The 20,343-nt window shown below is 42.2% G+C and overlaps 1 protein-coding gene across 1 annotated transcript in view; it reads right to left on the bottom strand.

The window, feature by feature from the left end:
- The window catches only part of fras1 (Fraser extracellular matrix complex subunit 1), a 117,288-nt gene that overhangs the window by 90,033 nt on the left and 6,912 nt on the right, over positions 1-20,343 (bottom strand). The window contains exon 2 of the mRNA XM_022229248.2: positions 13,282-13,313. Within this exon, the coding sequence (XP_022084940.2) occupies positions 13,282-13,313 (32 nt within the window). The remainder of the gene's footprint in view (positions 1-13,281; positions 13,314-20,343) is intronic.

The following is a 20,343-nucleotide window of genomic DNA, read 5'->3' on the forward strand; positions in this document are numbered from 1 at the left end:
ATGGCTTGAACATGGTTTAAGTTATGCTTGACCTCATACTAGGAGAGCGTGCAGCTTCATCTTGCACACCTTGACATCACATGTGCATGGCCCCTCCCTAAAAGACGGCTACCCACAAGGCCCAGCCAACAGGAAATGTCCCTCTGCCATCAAAAGGGGTGCTATCGCTTCAGACGTGAACCCCAGACACACCATGCCAAATATTCGGCTACGACTCAACCCTTGGAGTCATGCCATAAAAAAGGAGAGGACAAAAAAGTCCTCCATGGTAACGGTATGCGAGCACAGCACAGCATGTCTCAGACCCGGTAATGGTTAACCGGTACCCCGTATTGGCTTAATACTCAGAATGACTGCTGCAGTGAGTGATTGATCCGCGGGCCGATGAAAATCAACGGGGTCGTTTATCACACATGAATATGGAAACCTTATCGTGTCAATATTAGATATAATTGTATCAGTGTCACATTTTGCTTGACAGCAGTGGGCGACAATGAAAAGAAACTCAGGCCATACACATGTACATGACATCACTGACGTGACAATGATAAATGACGTTACAATCACGGGCTTTTGAAATATGTGAAAGGCTCTTTTGGAAACTGGAACTTCCTATTATGACGTGTTTGACCGTCAAGTAAAAAATGGGACGAGAGTACTACTCTTAGCATGTGTAAGACATTTTCACTTATCTCTAATCAATTGAAATCCATATTTCTACAGCAATACTCAAACTCCATTTATTTCTTTCAATACAAAGCATTGGCCTACATGTATGTGCCAGAACATGTACGTAGGTATACGAAGTGGTATGTGCGTTGCATATGTTTCTTTTAATACAAAGAGTTACATTTGTATTAATTTTTTTTAACCATGTATTTTCTATGGTGTGGATTTCCTTACCATTCCACTTCCTACAGGTGTACAGTACACAGAAGGTGCTTCTCAATGACACAGAACCATTTATGGTTCCCTTCATCATCCCATGGTTTGCTGCGTAAAACTTTCATGAATATCTCTTTCAGTTTGGGACCCAGTAATATTTTACTGAAAAGAATCAACTTTTTTCCCAATGTAAACCCCACCTACCATTAATAGCACCCCTAATTTCAAACTTGGCTACCAGCTTTTCCAAAGCTTGGCTGCTTTTTCAGCAACGTGTGAAGAAGAAAATTCGGTGGCCCAGGCTGCTTCTAAAGGTGGGCAGAAGAACCTAATGTTCTTCAGGTGTGCATATTTACCACAGGATGGAGTCAAAAGCAAATTTAACCCAGAGAAGTCATCAACCACAACAGACAACAGGTGAGTACTTTTCCTTTGAAAACCCGGGTCAAACCCTTCAAATTAAGGTCAAGTTTGAAGCGGCCAAACAACAATTTCCATCTACAAGACTTCAGAGTGAAATTTGCAGGGATAACACAACGAGCATAAGTCTGGGGAATGGTACTGGGCTGAGTCACCATGTGTCTGGGGTATTGAGCGGGGACAGGAAATGCTGCAAATAGTGTTTGAAAGCACAGGATATCCTGGGGAAGAAACGGAGACAGAATAGCCCCAAAGAGTGTTTGTATTAGGCTTCCCCTTTTGTTGTTGTTGTTTGGTTTTTGTTTGACCAGGGGCAAGAGAAAGGAGACTGGATACAAGACTGGCGGCAGTGAAGATGAGAGACCCCCCCACCACCATCCATCCATCCATCCAAAAAGATGACACACCTCCTGTGTGAACAAGGGAGCAGGCAGGTGTATTTGACAGCCCTCCTTATTTTAGTCAGGTCAAACGTGGGTCAAACTCACACTACATCGTGCGCACCTGCAGTCACACAAGATCTGGCTCTGCAGTTACAGAGACAACACGCTCTGTATGACAGTTATTTGCGAGGGCCACAAATTATTCAGAGGACATCAAAATAAAAACTAAGGCTTCCCGACAGGTTGTTTTGTGGGCTCAAGAATCCTACCAAACACGCTAAATCCTGTGTGGGACTTGTGAAATTGCAAGTGACCAAGTTGGGGGAGTCCAGCTGTACAAATACCGGTAGGATGTAGTGACCAGGGGTTCCCTCCCACTCTCCCCTCCACACCCTCCCATAAATCTCCACCATCAGAAGGACCAGCTAAGTACACTACACAGCTTCTGCATAAATATTTGGCTCATTTCCCTGCCAGTCAGCACAAACTCTGGCGACTCAATAATCCCCCCCCCATGTCTGCACCAGAATAAATCTGCTCTAGACATTTTGTTTGCTTTCTTGTTCCTGAGGAGGTCAAAAAAAAAAAAAAGGAAGAGGGAATCAGTGGCTGGGTGGTGGCAAAGTCCGTTGCAAAAATAAATCTCTGACTGGTGTTACCTCCACCACTGAAACTAGCATAGGGCAGTAATGTTCACCCTTCCATACTTGAGAAATGACCAGAGGGCAGCAGGGCACAAGGTGACAGGGTAATCACGGGGGAATTACATCGGATTTAATCTGGTTATCTTGTTTTGATTGGTGTCTGATGAGATATTTCTTCCCCTCATAATTCAGAAAAACCATTGCACGATACCCTCTTGGGTCAGTTGGGGAAAAAAAGGCCAAAATCCGTGAGGTCACAGGTTTGAAGGACAGACCAAAAAGCAACAGAAAAATGACAGCGAACTGTGTATAAAACTGAGGGAGAGGGAACATAATAGATGATGATGATGGCAGCAGATAACTGGGACTGAAGACTAAACGCGAGGAAATCCCGCAAAGTTCACCCAATCTCCCGTGTTGACATTGACCAGCGCCAGGCACCGGAGCCGACGACAGTAGCCAATGGCACACTCAGCAACAACCAAACCCCCCTCCCCCCACCTCCCCGCAACCAATTCAAAGCGACAGGACGGGCTTTTGAGATGAGATCTGGATGATCCATTCCTTGGCTACATCTTCCATTGAAGACAGCAGAAAGGATCCATCCGGGTGGAAAGGGACGGGACAGTCCCGCTCCGATTATCAACACTGCAGGGAGGTCCTTGGCCCAGGCACCAACAGCACTGAAGTGGGTTCAGTGACCACAGGCAGCAAAGCAGTACATGATGTAGGATTTAAGAAAGAACGTGTACGTTGCTGTGAAATGCAACTTTGCATGAGAGGACCCAAGAACAAGGAGCTACATGTATGGTCTGAATGAGGAAATCTCCAGGAAGCTGTTTCACTTTTGTCTTTGCCTGTTCGACGTATAAACAGCTCTGCAGCGACCATTGAATCCGTACATGTAAGCAGGCTGCAACTGGAGTATCAATGGCAAACTGGACCAACTCATTTCAAAAAAGAAATGTTTTTCCCTTCTTTTTCCTTGTTTTATGAGGAGCTCCGTACAGATTTTTGGACAACAAGCCAAGGGAAAGTACATGAACAATATCTGATTGGATTTTACAGACATGCCATAATCTAAGTAACTCTTGGTTATTAATTAATGCCCTGTTTTGACAGAATCATTACTAACAGAAAAGCAAAATGGATCGTGCAGCTCAGTCAAAAGTCTTACAGGAGCCAGCCTTCATTTATCCTATCTTAGGGCTGGATGTCTAGGAATCTGCTCCTTCGATCGGTATGGCTGCTCACTGTAGGTGTGACTAAGACCAAACCGCTGTTTGTTTGTCCATATTTTTGTCTACATGTATCTTCTTTTCTGCAGCTTCTGACTTTGTGCCACTTTCAGGCTTTTGGGGGCGGTCTCCTTGAAACAAAAGCGGCATGTGCACACAAACTCATGCAGGGAATTTAGACTAAATGAACGGATGCCACACAGCAGGAAAATCTGGCATTTTAAGATTGTGAGACGAGTGACACAAAGATCCCCTACTTCTGTTATAAAGACTATCTTTCATTTTTTTTTCTTTTGACACCAGGAGAGAAGAGTTTAGATGTCCCTCGACAATTGGAATCTTCTTGAGGATAAAAACCTAAACTACGGTCTTCTGTGGACTGTTTCCACTTATTTACATGACGGATTTTCCGAGTGGGATTTGGGACTTGAGGGGGAAATAAAAGGCCAAAGAGTCTGTTAAGCAGCTAACAACAGAACTCCGGGCAGGGGATTTCTGAATCTGGTGGTGCTCCCTCCCTTTGGAATGCCAGGATCCCTCGATTTTTCTTTCACGGAAAAAGAATTTTGTAAACACTGCAAAGAAGAGGACGGCAAAAAAAGCTTAATCCCCGCAACGCAAATCCTTGCGCATAAGCTGAGGTGGTGCTTGGCACTGACAACAATGATCTGTCAGGGAGGATTTGATTTATAAAAAAATCTCAGCACGGAAAGAAACGGTATCTGAGGCCTGATCTCAATTTTTGGGGGGGGCTCAGGCTTCTGGTGCCTTAAATAAAACCTATGTTTTTCCAAGAGATTTGAGTTAGGGGCCACTTAATGGCTAGCCATGTTTGTAAAAGGATTGGGTTAATAAGATTATCAACTGAGGATGACCATAGAGAGCATTCTGACAACTGTCAGGATTTGTTTTGCAAATCGAGAAAGAGATAGCAACAGCAGAGGATGTGGATTTGTAGTGTACAAATATACTGAATGAAATTCCAATTCTGAAAACTGCTAAAAACAGACTGAGGCATAAGATCAGACACACAAATATGAACCTACAAGTACCAATGTTACTTGTCAGATATATATATATGCATACTGTATTACTGAAAATAGAGATTTCAAATTTCTTCAGACGTTTACATGGAAAAACCCAACACTTTTGTTCATAAATATAAGCAATTCTGCAACAGCACAACAACCAAGAAAGCACCAAAATTCCCTTAAAATGCCATTTCTCTTGAATGATGTATCTACAAGTAGATTAAATTGCAAAATGGCATTAACATAGGAGGAACACACAGGTGCACATACAGGACTTTGTGTAAATTAAAGAGAATTTATTGCATGCACCCTTTAAGTTGCTGCAAGTTCAAACATTGTACGTACATGTATACAGGAGCTGTATACAGGAGCTTGCCCAACCACTAACACGAGGTGGAAGGGTGTGTTCCTTCCTTTGAGGTTCAACTCCAAGTGCAAGACGAGAAGGGAAATCACAAGTCCTGCTGGATAAAATCTATACTTGCATGTACATGTACAGTATCTGGTATATGTACATGTACAATGTACGTAGGACTGTGCAGTTAAGAATCTGAACTAGGTACATGTACAGTGTGTATGTGGCCACAATAGTCAGCCACCGACAAACTGTTATTTTATCTGAAAACCTGACAAAACAAAAAGGGTACGGCACATATTTTTAGCATCAATCCCTAAAAGAACACATTTATTAAATATGCAATCCGATCTTGGAAAATTGACCACAGCTGGATCCAAAGTGAAAGCTTGTATCATTTAGATTGCGAATTTTTTTATGGTCCGCAATTTCATCTCGAAAAGCAGAATCTGCTACTTAAGACAACCAAAAACGTACAAAGAATTTGGACTGGTCATTTTTGGAAACCTACTGATTATCTGGGTATCGCCGCCACCCTAATATTGAGTTGAACACATTGATAAGCCTGTTTAGATTATTGTACATGTACATGTATTCAGCTCCATATCTGAGCAAAGTACATGTGATTAATTAATTAATTAATTAAAAGTTTACATGCTCAACGTGGAAGGATGCCAAATACCAGCACACACCCAGCTGGTGAGAGAAGTCGCAGTGTTTCGCCGAGACAGCATGCACCTGGTGACCACATGACTCGAGACACAGAGATTGCCCACTTCCGAGTGGGCCCAGCTCATATCTCCATGTGCACAACATGGAATCTTATCACCTGGCTTGATGGCTTGATTGCTTCTTGAGATGCCAAGTCGAGTGCCGACTTCAATCTCGGCCCGTATCATAAAAGCTGTAGCTCAAGCTGCCTTGACTTCGGCTCCTTTCTGGAGAACTTGATCCGATTTTTCTCTTTACGAACTCTGCATGTCCAGTTCAATTTGCCTTCACCCCCAGAAATTCGTTTGTAGCCCAAACAAAAATCAAAACAAGCTGTCCAAACAATATTACATACATTGATCAGGGGTGAGATTGATCAGGGGCATCAAGAAGCTGAACTGTGAAAATCTCCTTTACTTTTGTACACAGCCAGTGAGGGAAAAAAAGCTGAAATCCAAAACAAAAAAAGCTGAAATCGGCTAAAAAGCTGAGAAATCTCACCCCTGATTAACATACATACATGTATATACATGTACAGGTACATGTAGTTTTCTTGAGATGCTGTGTGTACATGATTTTCTTACGACCGTGCACATCTACATGTACATAACCAGCAACGGAGAAAAAAACTACTGCTGCACTGGTCATATTTGCAGCAAGGTTTTCTTGATACAGAAAAATTTCATGTCCCATGACACTGCAGCAAATGCTCCTCAAACAACTTTGTCAAAGTTGAGCTAATTAACACCTCCAAAATACCGTAGAGTAGGGTAATTTTCAGTACTCCTAACACTGCTGAAACACCCAGATACTCATTACAATATCATCTCATTTGGGCAGGGCAAGAATATTCATGCATAAGCATGTTACAGTGTCGATTAGGGACTGCGATGCACTCTGTGGATATGATGACTGCCACATTATTCAGAATGATGGATGGCAGTATCAAGTAGGCGGCAAATACTTGTGGGCGAGGCACCAATGCATCAATAGTCTCCATCTGATTTAACGGTACCAAACAGCTTCTAACGTCATTGGATCCACAGTCCCCTATCATGATAATTACAGCATACCCTAAGGCGTCAATGTACTTTGTGAAGTTCCCAACAACCTTAATGTTTGTTTTTCTTCGTGAATAGGGAAAATGTCTTATGTTACTTCTCCCTTCAAATCCTCTGAACCAGCACTCATCCAAATATTTGACCCATGAATTCAAAACTTCCCCCAACAAATTTCTAATTTCACGGGCGGCTGATCCAGATTCAATTTTCCCTACACGGCTCCTTCCGGGGCAATAGGAAAATACTTCCATAAATTCTCAAACTCATTTTTTTGGGACCAGGGTCCTGGGTTATTTCAAGACAAGGGGACGGCGATGCTGACAGAACCTGCTTCAAACTGAACTGCGCAGGTCAAGGGGTTGAACTTTTTCCAGTTTTTCAAGGGGGGAAGGCCAATGTTTTCAGAAGCGGGGGTTGGGTATCTAAGTGGGCACATCGTGTATTGGTTATGTGACATGGATTCCCAGGGTGTAGTTTCAAAGGGGGTCAGGACAGGGGTCATGACTGACAGTGGTGAGATTTCTGATGAGTTCATTTTTCGATCTGGGCAGTCTCCTGTGATTGGTTCAGGGGCAAGTGGAGAAATATTGATTGGGACTCCCGTCATACGATCCACTTCGGACTTCAGCAAGGAGAAACTTACAAGGAGTGTTTAACGTGAACGATCATATGGCCTCTGGACAACAATTTCTCAAACTACTTCAGGTTTGAAAAGTTGTTGAAGTGCAGAAAAAGTGGCACTGGGTTCTGGCATGCTGGAGGATTTTGGAGGGATTTAGACAGGCTTGAAGACCAAAATTACGATGCATTTGGAGTTGAGGTTAATAAACTTGCAGATGTACCGGTAAGGTCTAAAGAGGGATAATCACTCAACTGACCACAGTTACTTATTCCCTGGAATCTGCTCCCAAGTCACAGTTATCACAGACACAAAAAAAAACCTCGCTTTCGGTACTGCATTCCATTTCATAGCTCCCAGGGGTCTATGGCTTATGAGAACTCTCAGTCTGCCGAATCTGAGAGAGAGACTAGAATTGTTTCAAAGAAAGTTAAAATCGAGTACAAATTGTACCTTCACGGGAGTTGATTTCTTTTTTCAAAAGAAAAGGAATCGCAGTTCTGATTTCAAGTTCAGGAATTGATTCTTCAAGCAACGGGCAAGCCAAGGTCATGTTCTACACCTACGAAAATGTAAATCCCAAAGTAAGGTAAAGGACTGTGTACTTACCGACAACTACATGTACATGTACTTTAGTCATTACTGACAGCAAGAGCTCTTCCTATCTGACATGACTAAGGGCACTTTCAAGAAATAACCCCCCCCCACCAGGTTGTAACACTTCTTCAATGATTCATTTCAGTTGGGAGGACTTCAATGTACTGGCAATACATATATGTTACGCCCCGCCGGTACCCAAACTTCATATTCCACGAAAATGGGAACCAAGTTAATTGTCCGAATAGTTTCTAAGCTCTCAGAAAATAACCTTTTGCCTTCCTCGGTGGTTCTTAAATGGATTTTCATCGGTTCATTGTTAGTTTTAACTGACACCAGATGTTGGAAATTCCCTGCAGGGGATTCAGATCACCAATAGCAAATGTTATGTGCTCACATGCTGTACTCTGCAACATATTCTCCAAATTACGAAGTCCCTGGGTCTTAAGTATTCTTAAATACCTTAAATCCATGAGTGTCTGATCTTATGTCATTGTGATGTGGAAGCAGTACTGACTATTTGGTGCAATACCATTGCAAAGGAAACTTAAAAGGCAGTAAGTGGGTGGTCGGGCTTCAGGTCAACTGATTTTCCTTGTTTTTTTTAACATAAATTTCACAATCGCGAGGCATCATTTGTCCTATCTCTATGGTAGGTTTTTGTTGATATCCAATCTGGTTTGACCAGCCTGCTAGGCAGTCTGCTTTGCCACCATAATAGAAACCTCTGTGACACAAAAGTTACACCAACCCTAACTGAGGATGCCCCAATAATCAGTCCTATTGGTTTCAACCCAGAGGCTGCCCACCGAGACCTCCAGGAAGAAAGGAGAGGGGAAAAAATCAAGCCACCTGGCCCTCTATTCCAAGGTCCAAGGGGCAGTTAGTAATTGGGCAATTTGAAAAGTTTACAGAACAAATAAAAGTCTTGCTATTTGTTCCTCTGGCTTTGGGGGACCGGAGTCACGTTTGACCTCCCATTATTGTCCGGCTTGGTCTGTGCACAGGGATCTTCGGACAAAAAATGGTATTCGGGAGGGTCCATCATTTGTGTATGTGGGCATGGTCTCTGGTGACCTTTGACGGAGTGGAATAGCATAATTTTCCTCAAGTGGTGTGATTGAATCGGACATCTGGGAGGCAGCCAGTAATGACTATGCGGTGGACGATGATTTGACTGTAAGTGACCATAGAATCGACCGTTTACTCCCCAAAGTGGCCCTACATGCTTGACCCAGCATGTTGCTGTTTGCTTAAATCATGGCTCTTCAGTGGTGGTCAAGTTTCAAAAGAAAATAAATTCTCCACGCCAATGGTGGTCAATTTACAAAAGAAAATAAACAACACTTTCACACAGGAATGTGTACAGGTAGATTCCACAAGGACCTTGGAACAAAAAGTAACATTACAGCGGTGTCTTGTCTCCACATGAAAGACATTGCAAGCTGCACTGTAGCCTGTACACAAACTTGGGCGCCTTACAAACGTAGGACTTCAAAATTGTCGGGGGGGGGGGGGACTTGGCAATTTATGGCTCCACTTTATGCCAACCCCAACACAAGCATTAGATTTCACATACAGTAGTTGTACAGAGCTTGGGATTAAATAGTCACTGTTCCCAATTTGGTTCAATTGCAACAGTGTTCAATGCAACTGTGATATACATGTACAGGTACCTACAGTACATGTTACTAACATCTTTGTTATTCTTGAGTCAATACAATTGGGTTCTCCACGGTAAAATAAAATTTCCTCAAAAACTTTGAATTTGTCAAACAAATTCAAATTCAAACAATTTTTCTTTTCTCCTTCCCTGTGCACTTGGACAATGAAATTGACTCTACGTGGCTTACTGACTGACTGCGACACATTCTGAGATTTTTATTACCCGAGGGTGACTCCCCCCCCAGCAGAGGAAAGGTGACTAGACGAAGTGGATCAGGCGTGAAGGATAAATCACATGATGAGGATGCAATCATTTAGGATGTGGCTACTCTACATGTACCTCTCGTGTGATGTTGCGCGGCATGTCATTGGGGTCACGGGAAGGGGATGGAGTCATCACCCTGAATTTGACCAAACGCTACCTGGCACGCGGCGGGGGAAGAGTTTGCAATGCGCAGTCGCAGGTGTAGCATACCACAACATGAAGAAGGATACACTGAACTCTGATTCTGAATACAACATGTGCGTCTAAGCGGGAACACTGAACAGTGCTGTATATTTCAGGAACGTAGGCAGGATATCGTCGTTTTGTACCGGTTCCATGCCACTCCTACTGTGGTGCAGAATTTTGTGAACACTCTGAATTTCTTACGCACAAGTTTATACTTTTTGATTAGTATACACTGGCTGTTTAAGACTCGCTGCTGTTTAAAAATACCGAAGCCACTACATGTACCTTTGCAGGCAACCCATGAACATGTAAATTCCTTTAAAAAGCACGGTTTTGTAAGTGATTACTCGCTGTCAAATATTACAATATAAGTACATCGAAAATGTGAAATAACACACTGTTCTAAGCTTGCTGACGAGAGAGACACGAAATATGCAAATTTATCAAAGTACTTAAAGGGCCTAATGTTTTGATTTGCCACGCCCACTTCTCTGGGTTTACAAGTAATGTTAACAACCCCCCCCCAGCTGTCAGAGTGTTTGAAGTATTAAAGGGCAGGTTGATTTAATCTCTGACCCTGTTCGTATCATTTACTGTACGCAATCTGCATCCATAGAGTGAAGTTTGCATGAAAAAAAATGTTCTAAGCATTGGCCCTGATATAATTCCTGAGGGACAGGAGAGTTTGCCTGGAGATGCAAAACAAAATTTGGGATCCATTTTTATCCCTGCTGTAACTTGAGGTAATGAAGCCAGGATGTGAGTTGATTACGATGGGGAGAGCCAGCACTGTGGCAGGTACATCATTGTACATGTTCATGGGGGGAGGATACTGAAGTTTGATCTTGAGTGGGATCCAGACTTGTAATCTATTGATACATGTATAATGTAGGGCCTACACATTACAAACACAAGCATGCAAAGCAGTGGGCAGGAGACTTTGATCAAAGGCATTTTTCCCCTACAAACTGAACATGCACTCAAAATATCCTAAACCACACTATCCTAACTCAATTCCTTACCCCATGTTTCCACACATCCTGATGCTCAACCTCAAACCCGCCTTAGCTTAAAATATCATTCTTTTTCAACAGCCTAGAGGTACATGTAGATTAGAATCTATTACTGAGGAGGCACAACGCTCATGAACAGAGGGCAGGTGTGCATTTATGCCTCTTCAACCAATAGGGTGCCGCAGTTTGCCAACAACACATGCACATTAAGCTTACGAAAGCGTTTGTATGGCATCTCGTCGGATTAGTCAGGAGATCACATGCACATTTACATGTAGTGTTTCCATACATACAAATTTTGTCCTAACTCAGATCAATAATCATGTCTCATTCTGCTTGCAGATTGTCCTTACAACATGGAGTAGACAACTTTTAAGGATTTGGTATTCCAGAAGACTTGTTGCATACATGCATATGGCTACAATGATTACATAATCTTATGTTTCACACACTACTGATAGGCGGATACCGGTAACAAAAAGCTAATATTTCACAACTCATGGTGCATGTATGTGTACATGTATTTCAAGCAAGCTATAGTTAAGATTTGTATTCTTGTCTACATATGCAATGCTATCATGTAAATATCTGACAGTAATGTGGTAAGTCGTCGAGCACGTGTCACACAGAGAATATGTTCCACAAACACAAGTGCAGTGCACTTTTCCCGAGGCATGATTCATTGGCTGCAGGTTCACATGTTGTCAGAACATTGCAACAAATGTGTTTACTGAGCCCCCACGGCAAAGCCTATCCATACCTTGAAGACCAATTTTTTTTTGTTCAGTGGCAAGACTATGACAAACTGGTCGACCAGACCCGAGGGTTACGACAACAGGAAGAAGAGTCAGCGAGAAGGCGTGGAAAGAGAGAGGCAACAGTCTCTCGGCAGATGCCGTAATACTTCAAATTCTTAGCCACAGTAACTCTAAGATCGCTGCTTTGGTTCTGTGAAGAAATTCTTTTTCTCCTGAGGATGACTCTGAGGTCCAACATTTTAATTCAGAATGTTGGCCTACATCATTATGTGTAAATGCATGCCAGCATTTTCAGACAAACTGAAACTAAGCTCGGTTTGTCGTCAGGATCAAAAATTTATAGTTGTGTACATGACATGCTTGTGTTGGCCCTTGAAACTGTTGGGAATGAATCACTTCAATCCAAGTCATATCTGCCGGGGTTGGCTTCAACCTGAACAGATATGGCATTCAACATGAATAAGCCTACTGTGCTGAATCACTGAGTTTCGACACTTGTTGTCTCAAGTGCAATTTATGTTTGGCGATTGAGGTTGACCAAACAGACAAGCTTCCAGGGCAAACCAGTTTCCATGCAGGCATCAAAAGCATGATGAAGCCAGTCCCAAAATCTGAACATGGTTCAGGGGACTTTCTACCCAGATTGAAAGCTTCAAGCCTGGTGAAGCCAGTCCCAAATCTGAAGATGGTTTGGGGGACTTTCTACCCAGATTGAAAGCTTCAAGCCTGGTGAAGCCAGTCCCAAATCTGAACGCGGTTTGGGGGGGGGGAACTTTCTACCCAGATTGAAAGCTTCAAGCCTGGTGAAGCCAGTCCCAAATCTGACCATAGTTTTGGGGGGAACTTTCTACCCAGATTGAAAGCTTCAAGCCTGGTGAGGCCAGTCCCAACTCTGAACATGGTTTGGGGAAACTTTCTACCCAGATTGAAAGCTTCAAGCCTGGTCTCAACAAGGGGTGGTTTCAATCAGGACAGACAGAGACAGTACTGATATTTAATGATGAAATATTAAAGAGACTCAAGGGGAAAAAATTTGTCAGGTTTGGATCAGCAATAAATTTGACAAAACAACAATGAAAAGGGGATTATACTTCCGACAGGATTTGAGTTTGCTCAGAATCTAAGATTGCCTACACCAAGAAATGACTTCAACACATGTGCCTCATCTTTTTTAATTGACACAAACTACATGGGTATTTTACACGTAACCTGTAGCAGCTAGCTGTTGTTGAACAAGGACGGGAAACTACACGTACATGTACTACATGGGTGTATTTGGAAATGTACCCATGAATCATTCTGGCAAGAGGTGTATGTGTCATTAAAATCATGAGCGCCGAGGTGACCGACTTGAAATGGTCTCCAACAAGCGCTGACAACAAGTGTCAACGTAGGAAGATGCAGCTGGAGGATCTGGACTATTATCAAGAGGTATTTTTTTTTCACTTACCGCATAGTGGAGACCTTCGTAAAAACAGGTGCCTGTGTAATAATCAAAAGAAAAACATAATATAAAACTTCAGCATTAACAAGGGCAATATGCATAGTACATGTATACACGTCTTACATACCAGTATGTACCTGTTCCTCTGAGTTTCGGACCTTTGAACCTCAGTTACACATGTAATACATCAAACTGGGCGATTTCCTCCTCCCCCCCCCCACATTTAGAAGTGTGTTAAATGGGTGGAATGTCTCTCAATCTACGGTCGCCTTTATTTGCCCACGGTGTGGCTCCATGTACACACACCAAAGGAAACAATACGGGGGGGTTGTCAGTTTAGCGCAATATTCTGTACATCCTTCGATGCATACCGGTACAAGTACACAGATACCGGTAGACAAGATCTATGGACAGCCAATGAAAGGCCAGTTCCAATAATGTATAATGTACATGTACAGTGTACTGTAGATTTACATTTTAACTGTAAAACCTCACAAGAACTTTAAAATGTGCAGGAAACTGGCAATGTTTCAGTGCACTGTACCCGGCCAGTGGACCTAGTGGACCAAAATCAATACAGACCACAGCTTACATGAACTGATGAAGTGCTGCCCAAACTTTGAATGTGTGAGAGTACATGTACATGCACCTCTGAACTGCGGTGGATGTCAGTCCTAACAAGTACTGACTGGGGTTGCAATTATTTCCTATTTATTTGGCAATACTACATGTACGTTTTCGCTCTTAATACAAAAATTGATATTTTGCAATCAGTGGCCTCCTCCAATCCACTTAAAACTTATGAAAATAAGATCCTACACATGCATCAATGTACTCAGTCATGATCGACCTACTTTTATAAATACTACCCGTAGTTACAGTAGGCACTAGAGCCTAGAGCACTAATGTACGGTACGTGTACATGTATATTAACCATGTTGGAACCATCACAATTTGGAGGAAGTGCATGGCCATTTACCAGATTAATTCCAACCTGCTGGAAAAATCCAAAGCCATCCCTTCTACCCCACTTCCCTCACTGAGTGCCTAATCTCTCGGCCAAAGCCTTTCCCCAGGAAGCTGGTGGCTGGCTCCTGCTCAGGCACAAAGTTGGAACAAGAGCTGGCCCAGGAAGAGGCTACGGCACCTGGGTTTTGAGGTCTGCACTTCGGGGTGCGCAAAATGCCTGCCTGCCCACAGTGTGCCCAGCAGCATTTTGTCGAGGGCCACACTTGCAAAGGCACTGCAACTTAACCAGGCAAAGAAACTACTGGCAAAAAATTTGAACAGACACCAAACCCACTTTCACATGTAAGGGTAAATCCTGCCCTGGAGATAATCAGAATAGCATAGAAGCTACCATTCAGCTACTTGTAACGTATTTTATTCCAAAATGAAAACCTGTACCGGCAAAGTTTACACTTGATTCTGATTAGGCCTTTATCAGCTCCCTCAATCAAAAGAAAAACAGGGCCAGATTAATAATTCTACAGTATTTCCGGTCGCCTTTGTCGGGGTAGAGGGAGCACAATGTTACACAGGGCAAAGTGAGAAACAGGCTTGACCATTCTACCTCAGCCCTCTTCGTGTTCAAAGATCCCTCCCGAATCCAAGCAATTCTAACAGCAGCAAAGTACCAAGTTTGCTCAATTCAACAAAACCTACGTGGCTGTGGCCTCCATACACCACCAGAAGAAGTGTTGGTGTTTTTTTTTTTAAGTAATAACGAGGCAACAATCTCTTCTGAGACAACCCACCAGGCACACGTGCTTGCTCATGCCCGACTACTGTACATGTACTTTACGTGCAGCTTACCAGACCCACAAGAAATTTCTCAGATATCCAATGTCTGCTCAATGCAGGAATAGGATAATAAAGGTGTTTTTACACGAAATGGCTTTGGTGGGCTAGCAGAGCACACAGGTTCAGGTGCACTTGGTGTGGGATGCGCAGGGTACTGTACATGTACTGCATGTGTGACCCACTTCTGGTTCAAATGTACGGTCTTCGTAAATGCGCCATGCACCAAGTTGAAATCCCCCCCCCAGCCTTTCTGTTCTTTGTCAGTGAAGTGGTAAACTTGCCGCAGAGATGGACAGAAAAAATAGTGCTATTCTTTGCTCAAGTTACTGTAACAAGGTCCAACAGCTGTGAGAACTCTTGTTGAGTTCAACTTCAACCAGACTTCAGCCAACTTGACGACAGTTGGGATTACTCTACAATACATGGACATGGACATGTACCAGTAGAAGATAACACATCCTCATACATTTCTACATACCATGCATACTGCTTACAACCCGCCACTTTCCTCATGTAAGTATTACTTTAATGATGACAGTGTTCACCTTGAAAATTCAGACATTATTCATTGAGCGCGGGGTTTTCACTCTAATAAGTCCTTTGTGGCTTACGACATGAATGTGTGGTACATCTACATTGTATGCACATGTGCATGTACCGGTGGGTACACAGCCATAACTTCAGAGCTGGTAAGTAAGGCCAACATGACCTTTCTAGAAGTTCAAGCTAACACAACCGGTCTTTAAAAGCCTCCCTGCACAAGGCCCTTTGTAGCTACCAACATAAATAGGAGCCCATTCTGAAAGCAAATTATCCAATCCATAAAATCTTTTATACTTCCTACCAACTGCCAAATTCAAACCCAGGCTACAAGTATTGACCGTGTGAAACTGCATGGGGTTTCGGCATTCACAACAGAGCCTCAACCTGGAGGTTTCCCAATTGTACTGTACAACATAGTTTTTCTCTCTTTCTTCTTCCGTAATCAATACGAGCACAATGCAAACACAGACCCAGCCAGATTGTGTTGTGCTTCCGATGCAAGACATGGGTGCTGAGTTTCGTCGGCTCAAATAACTTCACCTGGCTTAATCCTCCTCTCGTCTCCTTGGTGTAGGGGTAAAATGGGGGCATTAGACCGTGCCTGTGAGGGGTATCGGGACACCCTTTTCTGTGGGGGAGGGTGCAACCTAGCAGTGGGGTACAAATTGCTTGGTTTGTACATGCAGGAAGGGGGTTGACAAATGGAAGGTGGGGTGCTGGGGTGATGAAGGAACAGATTGAAAACCATGTACCAGTGCATGATCAGGAGTGTTTGTCTGGAAAAAAATCTGATGGTGTGACGATGGCAAACTTGAAAAGTCTTTGTGGCATTCCAAATAAAACCCACACGTACTATGTACACATGCTACACAACACAAACATGTTGTGACTGTGTTAGTAAGCAGGGCGTACAATAATTCTTATTTAGAAGTCCATACTTTCTCTGATGCACAATGACATCCAAAGGCTCACTTTTCCTGAATACAGACTTTGACATGAAAAGAACTTAAAAAATCAAACACTTTTGAATGAACCAACTTCAATCAAGGCAGTTTCCACTCTTCAAAACAAAACTACAGCATTGGGAACAATGTACATGTACATTGTATGTATGCAAAAGCAGAAGATGGGAAAAGCTATGTTCTGTACTGTACAAGTTACTTGGGAGAGTTGCAGGCTCTACAGCCGAGATTCCACTGACACGGAAATTTTGAGTTTTAAAAGTTAAAATGTCCTACGTGATGAGGTCATTCATCGACAGGATGTGGATGAAACATCTGCCAGAACGGAACAGGAAGTAATCACAGATTGTAAAACACAAGTCTGAATGTAAGCACTAACCAATGAAAATTGGAATTCGCTCCATTGATATTAAATTCGATGTAAATGTACCGGTACACACGCGATATCCTACTGTGCATGCCCTATATCAAATACATTCTCGATGGTTTATGCATGTTTCATGACAAGAAGTTTGAGAACAACTGTCTTTGCTATCAAAACAGATTTTTATCAACAGCCCTTTCAAAACTTTTGAAATTCCATCAGGAGGTTTAGTAATCTCGACTGTATTGAAGATTTTCAAGGACTACTAAAACATTCCCTTAAAACAAGATTATTTGGAGATGCGTGCGATTTCAAATGAACATGACAGCCACAAAATCATAAATCACACACTTCAAATAACCGGGCTTGGTTCATAATCTCTGGCATTTCATTCATGCCATCATGAGCCAATTTCCCTGCTGCCAGCACTCAAGGCTCACTCGTTGGCATTTCTCCTGAGATATTTACACATGTATGTGTACCACACATGTACATGTACATGTACCTTGCAGCCGTTAAAGTCATTGATAAACCCACACAGATGCTATCTGAACATACGTGTATTCTCTAAACGATCATTCGGTACCTGATGACGGCCATTTTTCTGCGTTGTCAATTCCATTTTAAGCATGTTTTGGATAAAGTGTGTGATGAATGCACACACATGTACAGGTAGATAGATCTGCATAGATAGATCTGCATAGATAGATCTGCATAGATAGATCTGCATATATAGATCTGCTCGGGTGCTGTCAAATTACTAGCATCTCAGAAGACACGAGCAGTTAACATGTATTGTGTAAGATCCTGTAAAACAGAGACTTACTTCTTCCTCATACATTTACTAGTACAGATAATTCGTTAACAGATTTAATTTCAAAACTGCCATCCTATGAAGTCAGGGACATTAATGTATGACTTTCCAAAGGCACAAATATATACACAGAGACAAGTTGAAAGCAAATTACCGTTTGAGTAGAAATAATTGAAGAAATTGTTGGGAGGTACAAGTGTAGCACCATTTATTTTGTCACTAACTTAAGATCCGCGCAAAGTTCAGTGAGAGAAAACACGGTGTGAAGCCGGCTGGTTGTCTGGGTGTGACGTTCAGGGCCCGTTTTAAACCAAGCAAGTAAGGGGCAATTACTTTTCTCAGCAGAGGACCGATTAAGGTCAAAAGGTCGTACTCAACTGTAACCACCCAGTGACAAATCCACCCATTGCTTGTGAGGAAATTGGACCTCGTATGAATTAGGGATCCCACTAAGAGACTAGTTGGCATCACACATGGATGTCAACCTCATTGGCTTGAGTATACGTGAACGTGTACATCCTGCACATATACACGTCTTGGAAACCTGTTAAGGCAATGACTCCACTGTATCTTTAATTTTAACATTAGAAATACATGTAGTCTATTTTCGGGACTGACAAATTTTTGACAGAAATGTTGAGAAAATTGTGGGAGTGCAATTGAACACACAGTCTACAGAGGAATGAAGGATCAGAGTGATTTGGTACTTTAGCCTTTAAGGGAAAGTATGTAAACTGTGACAGATTACTTTGTATGCCTTACTCCAAATTTTAGTCTGTGTTCTCAACCACTTCTTTGTGGGTCAACAAAGCAGCCCATCCCAAAAAAAACCCCAGTTTTTGGCAGGAAAAATCATGTGATTGACATTCAACTTATTATGGAAGATTCTGTACATTCAAACAAACAAGGTTAAAATGATAGTAAAAACTCAATACTCAGATGCTGCAATTAAACATCTTCAGCTTTCTCCAAGCTTTCAGCTTTGTTTGATTAAAGTGAGGTTGAATCTGGCTGAACGATTAGCACTTTCTTGATTTTCCCAGGGGAAGGATTCCCGAATCAAACAATTTCTCTCATGCATACATCCTCTGAGCATAAGTACATGTACAATTTGTTGCACACACATACTGTAATGGTAAAAATCTCCTTGAGGGGCCAGCGCCCACCCAAATGCCAAAGAAAACACTGTCGCCAATGATCCTGCAGCGATTTGATCAGGGCCCACTGAGCAGTGTAATCCGAAGGGTGCGGGGAGAGGTCCAGTGTCAATGGCAGGGGACTTCAGGCAAAGCACCTGGGTAGTACATTGTATGGTTTGGGTTAATTCAATGTAAGTGTAGAAAACCGCACAGATAATCAGGCGTGTGCAAGAAATGGTTCACTTTGGGGTACAATGTATGTACTGGTGTACATACCAATACTTAAAGAGATATTGTTCGAATGCAAAATTCATGAAAAGGAAGGGAAAATTTTCGTTTGTTTTAAATGAGAATAATTGCACTATGGAGGCTTTTTTCAAGTAGATTCAAATTAAATGTGACAGAAATCTAACGATTCAAAAAGTAAATTATTCATTAAACAATTTAAAAGGAATAGAAATTTTCAACTGGGCAAGGAGTATTGTTCATCTCTTAAATCTTGCTAAATCGTGGCTGGAGATACTCCTAGATGTGAGAAGCCATTATAGTGATTATAATGTACAATTGTGTACAATTGTGCTACTGATTTTGTATATGGTTTGTTCATCAACAATCTACTGGTCAGTGCAACCGAATATTCAGATATTCGATCGAATTGAAGGTCGAATATTCGAATAGTGAATAATTCGAATTAACTCTGCCCTACTAAAATGGGCTGGTACATGTAGTTCCAGGCAATGAAACCTAAAATGTACGGTGCACGCTTGACTGACAAAAATGTGCTTCACATTACAAACAGGAAACTTGTTGGTTACTTTAAGGTCAGCCCCTCCACCCAAATTAGAATTCCAGCCCAATTAAGCCAGACAGACCACAGAGTTCGTGATAGGACACTTCCTGGTCTTGACCTCAGTGAGGCAACATTCTCCTGTTGTGCTGTCTGCATTTCATTTTGGTGATGATACGAAACACAGACACACAAAGAGGCAAAGGATACAATTTGAATATCTATAGAAACAATCTCCAACTCCAACCCACTGTATCAAAACTGAGCTCTTTTTTTCAAAACCGTAACCCTTAAAATTCAGGCAAATGTACAAATTGTATATGAACATTGAAAAGGTGCAATGCATCTTCCCACTTTACCTACACGTACATGTAACTTGCTTCATGCCTATCATCCCCAGAGAATAAGAATTGTAATACTTAACTGATTTATTCATGTATTATGTTCAATTTCAAAGAACAGAAAGTTAAAACAACTATTGGAATTTCAATAACCAGTCAGCACCATTCTGCTTGCCTCAAACCTTGACAATGTTTCCCGGCCTACTTGTACCTGACTTGCACATTGAACTTATTGTAAACGAAGACCTGAAAGCGAACCACTTCAAGTGCGACAAACACACGGTATCTCTCCTTCCCCTCCCCCCCCCAAAAAAA

The sequence above is a fragment of the Acanthaster planci genome, linkage group LG19 (assembly GCF_054643075.1).
Source record: "Acanthaster planci isolate LZ-2023a linkage group LG19, COTS_SCS, whole genome shotgun sequence".
Lineage (NCBI taxonomy): Eukaryota > Metazoa > Echinodermata > Asteroidea > Valvatida > Acanthasteridae > Acanthaster > Acanthaster planci.